This window comes from Trichoplax adhaerens, genomic scaffold, assembly GCF_000150275.1.
Source record: "Trichoplax adhaerens TRIADscaffold_4 genomic scaffold, whole genome shotgun sequence".
In the NCBI taxonomy this organism is placed as follows: domain Eukaryota; kingdom Metazoa; phylum Placozoa; class Uniplacotomia; order Trichoplacea; family Trichoplacidae; genus Trichoplax; species Trichoplax adhaerens.
Window position 1 is genome coordinate 6,935,848 of NW_002060946.1, and position 8,658 is coordinate 6,944,505.

The 8,658-nt window shown below is 29.8% G+C and overlaps 1 protein-coding gene across 1 annotated transcript in view; it reads right to left on the reverse strand.

Moving 5' to 3' along the window:
- Window positions 1-4,326: 4,326 nt before the first annotated feature.
- TRIADDRAFT_55981 (uncharacterized protein) overlaps window positions 4,327-8,658 on the reverse strand; it is a gene marked incomplete at both ends in the record, with an annotated part of 8,987 nt that continues 4,655 nt past the window's right edge. The window contains 8 exons of the mRNA XM_002112153.1: window positions 4,327-4,404; window positions 4,514-4,622; window positions 4,792-4,937; window positions 6,278-6,340; window positions 6,501-6,599; window positions 6,789-6,890; window positions 7,177-7,251; window positions 8,465-8,569. Of these exons, the coding sequence (XP_002112189.1) occupies window positions 4,327-4,404; window positions 4,514-4,622; window positions 4,792-4,937; window positions 6,278-6,340; window positions 6,501-6,599; window positions 6,789-6,890; window positions 7,177-7,251; window positions 8,465-8,569 (777 nt within the window). The remainder of the gene's footprint in view (window positions 4,405-4,513; window positions 4,623-4,791; window positions 4,938-6,277; window positions 6,341-6,500; window positions 6,600-6,788; window positions 6,891-7,176; window positions 7,252-8,464; window positions 8,570-8,658) is intronic.

Here is an 8,658-nt window from a genome sequence, read left to right on the forward strand (position 1 = left end):
TATGCATGATATTTGCAAATTTTGTTAGCTTATGCCGCTAGCTTATATAAATTATTATCCCTGGTTATCTTGTAGTTATAGGAAATAAGAATTAATTGTTCTATAACGAAAAATAGCTGTTTACGGCCATATAAATTAGTTTTATTTTAAAAATATACTCTAAAAGTATCATAAGGATGGAGTATAAATTGATTTATAAAGCCTGGATAGGATAGCAACCTTACTAATCATCACTATAAGATGTAGATGAATATTGACAATGTTAATGATATATGATTTAAGTTTCGATAACGTAACATTTATAATCTCGCTTTTGTTATATGTGATAATATATGATAAAATGGACTTACCTGATTCTGAGGCTTTGGATCTGAACTAGCGAAGTTTAGCTAAACCTGACTGGATACTGTTATTTTTCTAAATCGTTCAGAATTGGAATGCATAGATCTTAAAAATAAATTCATATACGCATATACTTCTATAATTTAAATTCAAATGATAATAATTAAGATAAACATCAAGGGTAATTTTTATACCCAGTATATACGTGTTGAACGAAAGTCAAAAATGTCTTGGATTAATTCAGTTACGATCAAATTGATCCTATAGCTTCAGAATTAAAAAGAAAGTCTAGCAATCATCTAAATAATTCAAATATTAGAATATAGCTTAGTAAATGCGATGATCACTATTTTTTTATCTTAACGATCTTGAAAGGTGTATGGAAAGAAACATTAAAGGGGGTTTTAGCTTGGTTAACAGTTAAGTGATTATTATCTAATTATGACTTGAATTAGAGGTAGATATTATAGTAAGATTGAGTATTTTAGGAATATTTTAGGCGATTACTTAGGAATACAGTATGCTTTATAAATGGTGATTATTATCTAATTATGACTTGAGTTAGTAGGTACATATTGTAGTAAGATTGAGTATTTTAGGAGTATTTTAGGCGACTACTTAGGAATACAGCGTGGTTCATAAATGGTGGAGCAAATTACTCATTTGCCGTTTTAATATTAAAGCTCCAATATACCTATGGCTGTCGAGATAATAAGTAAAGATAGGAAAATTTTTTAAAGTAGATGAACAAATTTAAAACTTATTGTGTTATTTCTTAATTACGTTCTCCGTCCAGCAATTTAATACATGCAAATATAGATCGTAAATGCTAGAGTAAATTAATTGCATATTATAAGACTATATCATCTATATAGATATAACTATGAAGATGATAAATAATTATATAATAATTCTTAATTACGTTATTAGTCGAATAATACAACATAGACTAGTTAACGTTAAATCAAATTTCTAACAGTAATTTAAGAATTTCTCTATATATAATTACTATAAATCATAGCAATGATTTACTTATCCCGGCTGCAGCTCTGCCATAATAAATACTCTACGCAGTGGATATTATTGGGCATGAATGATTAATTTATAAGATAGCTAATTCTACATTGAGTTTTTTTGATAGTTTAGTAGTTACACCGTGACAGAAGGAAATTTTATTAAAATCGTCTTAGGATTAGATTGGAATACGCATTACCTGGTAGACTAGAAGGTTATAAGGTTGTAACCTAGCAAAATGTTGATGATGATTAAGAGGTTTTGAGGTTTAAAGAAGAAAAAAATTTTGCAGAATGGAATTACTAAGTTAAAAGTAATTATGGAATCGGTTGAATAATAGCTGACTAAATGGTTAATTTTCTCAAACATCTTCCACTTTTATGAACTAACTGATGGTAATTAATAGCAATCTAGAGTGAAAAACTGACAATGTCAACACTAATGTAAGCTATCAATCAAATTATTGATTTTATTATTTCGTATTCTTCCTATTTTTATTGTCTAATAATTGCAAATACGATCATTTATGAGTGTATAGTGGCGTATAAACATTAAAATTAGCTAGCACATTGATTTTTTTGCGTTTGCGTCAATCAATTTCGATTATTATTTGCCTTATTTCAACATCTAGATCTAAAACACGTGCTGAGTGAATGTTATTGAGATCATAAAGTATACGCTATTTTTAACTGTAATACTGTTCAAAAGTTTACAATGGGGCTTTTTGCAAGTTTTAAATTCTTATTCGATAAAAATTGCGTGTACATTCTCTTAATTTGAGCGGATATAGAGCCTGTCCTGTACATTTAGCTGTATGAAGCTGTCCAATTGTTGTATATGGCTATTCTGATAATAGCTCGATCTAGAGCATTTGTAATGCCGCTATCCAATAAAAATTAAGTCATGAAAACTGTTTTATGTTGGCCATATAGTTGACATTAGATATTGTTTCGTTAATTTCCCATAATATTTCATATCAGGGATGTTTACTTTGTTGCCATAGGATGTAAACCATAAATGAAGCAATTAGTTTGCGTCTAATTACAGCCACACTATGCTATTCACGTATTATTATAGGCACGTCTTCATTTTATATGACGTGCTATAGCATTAAAATAGCTACTTTTCTCTAGTAATTTAGTATTAGTAAAGCAAACAGATTCGTTTTTAAGAAGTAGCTATGCTATAGCGTTGGTTACATTTGGATTAAGTTGCAGTAGGTAACTTATTAATCCTTGTTAATCCTTCAGCTGCATTTTTTCGTAGCTATAATTGTTGATAGCCGAGTATTGAACCACGGTTCAATTAGCTGATGAATAAGCTAATGATTCATTGCATCTAAAGTATACTATAGCGCTTAAGTCACACTCTGTAGCTAGTAAGTAAAACTCAGTTGCGAGTGTTATAGTTTAGTAGTAAATTTTCTTTTATGCTTATTTATGGGTAATACTTTTAGATAAACTTTTTACTCTTGATAAATACGATTACGATAATATGGATTGATCCTAAAGCCATATGCTATATAATTCCTTTTATTACTTTAGTAGTTATGCTTGTATCTATGCAATATTAAGTACGATATTCAAGATGGTTTACGTCTTTTCTTCAGTATAATTTACTTCTACAGCATATGGCTTTTGTATATTTATTATGATATGAAATAGACATTATGAACCCTTTTTATAGATGAGATATGGTAGGACTTAATTATGTTTAGACTAAAAGTAACATAAAATAATCACGATAGTGTTTTATACAAGAATAGCTAAAGAAATTAATGTACAAATTTGATCTAATGAAACAAGTGATTTTTGTTTCATGCTTGTAGATGTGTCCTTAACGATTCGAATAAGAAATTAGCAATAGCACAACGAATGATTTATGATATATTTATTTGGTATAGCAGAATAGTTAATAGATATTATTTCATTACAGAAAATATCATTCCTGGTGTTTTGCTATATCGATGATTAAAATAATTGATAATAATTTATACATTAATTAATTAATTCATTAAAGTATAAGGAAATTCAAAACATGGCTAACTTACTAAATTATTATTCTAAAGTTGAAGTTAGCAGTGCAACTGAAATTTGATCGTTATAAAATAAAAGAAAGTCATCGGAATGATTGAACTTTGTTAAAAAAAACTTGCATCGCCTGTGAATAAGAATTCTGGGATACAGAATTATGACAAATTATTAATAATATTAATGCTACGACCAAAAGAGTTCAATCATGGACTGTTTACAAGATGATATAGGTTACAAGCCTGTGAATAGATAGGTGATATTCTTATAGACGCTAAATAATAACATTGTAGATATCGATGAAGAGAGACACATAATATCCTTTCTATCATTTCTTATTCGAGCGGGGAAAAAAATGGTAAGTTAAAACTTGCGAATAATATATAATGGTAGCATATTGATTTTCATAATATTCTTAATGTCAATTCTTGAAAAAAGTATCTACAATCACTATATAAAAATAGTTAAGGAATTAATTATTATAACAAGTGAATGTGTAGTTTATAATCTCACGGTGGAATCGAAATTATTTTAGAGTATAGAATAGCTCATCTTAGGTACATATAGAATGCCTTATCAATTAATTTTTACTATCTTTAAAGGGGAAGTCAATAATTAATTCTATCTAATATCAAACTATAAATAGTGTGTGCACTATTTTTTTAAATCAAGAGTTATGAATTGATAGAAATAATAGATTTCGAAACATTTTACTATTCAATTTCTATTAGTATCGGTAGCAAATTTATGATATTTCATGTAAAAAACGTGTTATTAGTGAATAAGAGTGGGCTATATTAAACAAGAATAGCTGATTTGTCATATAAAATGAAGTTACTGATTTATCGATAAAAATAAAAACGTGCCAAATTAAATTATATAGTGTCGCAAATTGTTATACATATTAGAGAGGAGTTATTGATAGTTTCATATGATTACATTAAACAGTGACTCCTTCTTCAATCCACGCCATTATATTTCCTTCCCAACCAGGTAAAATATCATCATCATCGAACAACTACGGTCAGATACGTAGATATAGGTTAGCATGGACATTTTTTGAATACCAATTTTTTGTAAAATCAACGACTTTAATTTACAGTTGAAAATTATACCATTAAATTTACCTCTTTCTTGACAGTTCCAAATTCAGGATCTAGTTCTTTAAAGTAATAGTGATAGTAGCCGGTGAAATTTAAAATCTTTTTAAAATCTCCGAATGTGATTTGTCCAAGTCTACAGATAGTCAAAAATTGCTGTTAAAAAACGCTAATTGTAACATGAAACATAGCCTCAAGCTGTATAATTTCTATTCTCAACGTCGTAGCTTAACATTATTTTTATAAGATGAAGTAAAATATCGCCTAATGGTAGGATGGAACCAAAGATTAGCTATGCAGATCACCTTTTGTGGATCAGAAAAGTGGATGGCTTAGTTTCGCCTTCTAGATGATAAGATACTTTGGTCACTTTATCTGCTGTATTGGATTGTTCTGCCAGATAGTTATTAATGATTTCATCGGCTTTAGATTGGTAGGATCCTACTGTCTGCTACAATGTAATGCATTAAAAATGGAAATTCTTAACATTTCTACTATGAGACCTGCTGATAGTTGTAACTAGAGTCTAATAGTGCTCGATATCGGTTATTCTTTAAATGATCGCTAGTCATTTCTAAAGGTGAACAGATAACAAAGCGGTCAAAGACTTATCTATTCTCTATACTATAATCGGTGCAAAACACTTGTATGTTAGTATATATGTTATATATATCAATCTTCATCAGTCTTGCATTTAATTGCACACCATCGTGTAGGCTGGTCCTACGCCTTAGAGATGAAGTCATGGCAACTACGTTTACTGATTTTATGGATAATAATGAAGCCGTCAGTGCAAACATGAGTATATTTGTTATTTGCATACACGGCACAATTTTTTCCAAATTGGAAAGGCCATTTTCTACATAGGTTTTCGATTAATAATTATATATAAGATAGCTAGGATAGATTGTGCGGAAATCATGTAAGCTAATAGTACTCTTTAGTAAATTAATTCTACTCGTAACGGAGTTATACGCGTAAAATAGCATGGGAATAAAACACGTTTAACACGGCAAAAACTTAGAAAACGTTGTATCATGAGTTAATAATACGTACTCCTCTTAATTCAAGGTCTGGTTAACGACAAATAATGCTCACTTCACGTTAACATTTCGAGAATAACAGCAAATAATTTAATTAAAAGTGTATCCGTGTCATATCTCACAGTAAACTCTGTTTCTATCATGGTAATGCAGTTGTAATAGGCTGCTTTGCTATTTTATCCTTCTTATAATATAGCGTCATAGTGGGTGTTATGTATTATAATTGACAACTTGTTTTGATAGTGCTATTGCACGAGAATCGTGAACGCAAACAGCTAATGATTTCTATAAGAAATTCTCACTATTTCTACCATAATGTATATGTCTATTATCGGAATCCATCAATCTACACTCTTAGAGTAAAATAATCAGTCTATCATCTACGGGAATATACAGATAAAAAGCGATCGAGTACATTTTGTGTGCTTAACCAACATTCAACCACTAACACCTGTTTTGGCAGCTTAAAGTATGAAATAATTTATGACTGTTTCAAGATTCGTTAGCATATTTTGTAAGGAAGAGAGAATTATTACGAAAAGTAATATAAAAAATTAATTAATTAGGCGCAATAGCATTTGGGAGGTGCTAAACACGAGCTTGTGTGCAAGTTTCATGAATATTCCAATAACCCCTTTATCTATTAATTTTCTATCGGCTTTTAGATGTATTTTAAAATAAACAATCAAAATTTTAAATATGCATTCTTAATGAATTAGCTGCATTATTTGACAAACTTCAAAAATACCTCATCATCTTCGCTTTCAATAAATTGTTGTTGCGCATCGATTTCTTGTGCTGGCAATTTTGACTTTACGCATAAATTAAAGTGGGAGGAATTTAGTCATTAAGCAAGCAAATAATCTCTTGTTTGTTTAATTTCGTATCATGTAATCGTTTAACATAATACATAAAGCATTATGAAATTATTACAAATGACGAAAAAAATTAAGTTATCCTATTCTTGCTACCTGAGCTCTAGCTTTTATTCTTTCTTGATCATCTCCTATAGCAAGGTTTTTAGCAAAATCATCCATTAATGCTCTAACGGAGCCGACATCAATTTGGCCCTAATACGATGTATTTTAATAGACGAATTTGTAATAATTAGCAATATAGCGCGCAACTTCTATTTAAATTTATAAGGTCAAGAACGATCTAATCAATACTATATGTAATGTTAAATAAATTAGTATAAGTCTATTCTTCGATGAAAACCAGAAGCTAAATTGGGCGGTTATAAAGAGTTAATTTCTGACCTCACAGGCGGCATATTCTTGCAATGTCAAATACAATTGTCGAGTTTTTAGGCGCACATTTGAGTTTGATCTATCTAGTTCAGTTGAAGCAATATACTGAACCTAAGTTGAGAATAGAGTTGTTAGCACCAACGATGGTAGTAAATTACTAAAAAATTTACGTCGATATTATTAATATCAGTATAACAAAAAGTGAAATTTGGACCTGTGCCAAGTTAATACTATAATGATACTATAAGACACGCCTTAAACTGAGGTTAAACTAAAAGTTGATTGATATATCAGGACTAATCAAACAGATTGAATATGTGAAGTTATTGAAATCATCAAAGTATGAATTTCTATTTAAAACATTACGGTTTAAGTATAAAGATAAAGCTATACATACCGTGTCATCCAGGCCTGTAAAGGAATTGCGACGCTTATGATTACCGTTATCTTTTCGTTTAGAATCTAGCGATTTCTAAAATGATATATTATAAAAATTGCGGTTACTTAGATGTTGTCCACTACCATAATAATAAGAGTTAGTAAACTATTTTAGTTATCGATGCTATAAAATAATAAAAGGAGCGATAAAATGTGTCGTTTTCCTTCATCAATAGTTGCGCATATCTGCATATAATGATCAATAACCGTGGAATAACATTGAAGGATAAATTTCTGTGTCTATGCAGTTAATAGACTTCATAGAGGATGACTAAATCTTGATAAAACGAAATACTTTGCTGTGGTATACATAGCAAAAATTGTATATATTAAAAGAGGTTTAATCGCTTGTCGACGGCTAGATCTTCTCTTTTAAATATGACTGAGATTATTCAAGTGGCGCCTTATCAATATTAGTAAGGGGCACTATACGTATGTTATAAGGATCTGTTAAATAGATGTAAGAGCTATACCATTTTAGCATGGTAAAGCATTGAAGCCATGTAACGTTATCTCTCATATTAATTCGTTATTATGATATGAACTTAAGACTAATTTAAGTTAGATATCATTAAATATAGCAAGAGATAACATCCATAATGGCAATTGGTGTTATTTCCTATGTCATTCAGCAAGTGGCATAAGAATCTAATATTTATTCTATCAAAAGTTGGTCAACATTTTTAAATACGACTAAGGCTTTGACTAGCTCTTCGTTAAGGTTAGTAATACGGGCTTATGTTCTAAGGAACGGCCAAAATCAATTTACTAGCAAAAACTTTTTAAACATTTGTAAGAAAAATAGAATCACCATGATCATCCATAATTAATACAGTACAAGTATTTCTTATACTAGTACATTGCTACGGTGTGTTATGAACCTTTAATCTACGAAAAAGATGTTGAACGAAACAAGGCAATGAAGTCAAACTGATTCTTTGTATTAGCTATGATGACGCAAATCTAAGATTAATGTATCAGTGCCATTTTTTAACATGGTGCGACAATTGAGTGATGATGGTAATCAACGCTATTTCCTATGCTAATTGGTTTGCTATTATTATGATATCCTTAATATATTGTAATTGATCATAGTTGAATCACTAATTTTTATAAAATATTTATTGCGCATTTCCAGGAGAGTAAAGGCTACCATGCTCATTATCTATTACGACAAGACACAATATAGTAGCTGATTTCCGATTTTTTACCGTTCCTTTCATATTCGTAATTCTAATTTCACTTACCCGTTCAGTCATCAATCTTTGATTTTCTAAATCTCTGTCTAGTAATTGTTTCTGTAGTTTGAAATTGTTATCTTGTTGCTCAGTCAGTTTATTTCGTAATTCAGACTATTGATGAAATAGCAATAGCAACAATAATTAGCGCTATACAAATGATAAATCCCCCAGTAAGTACCCTGTCTGAAGTAGAAAGATAG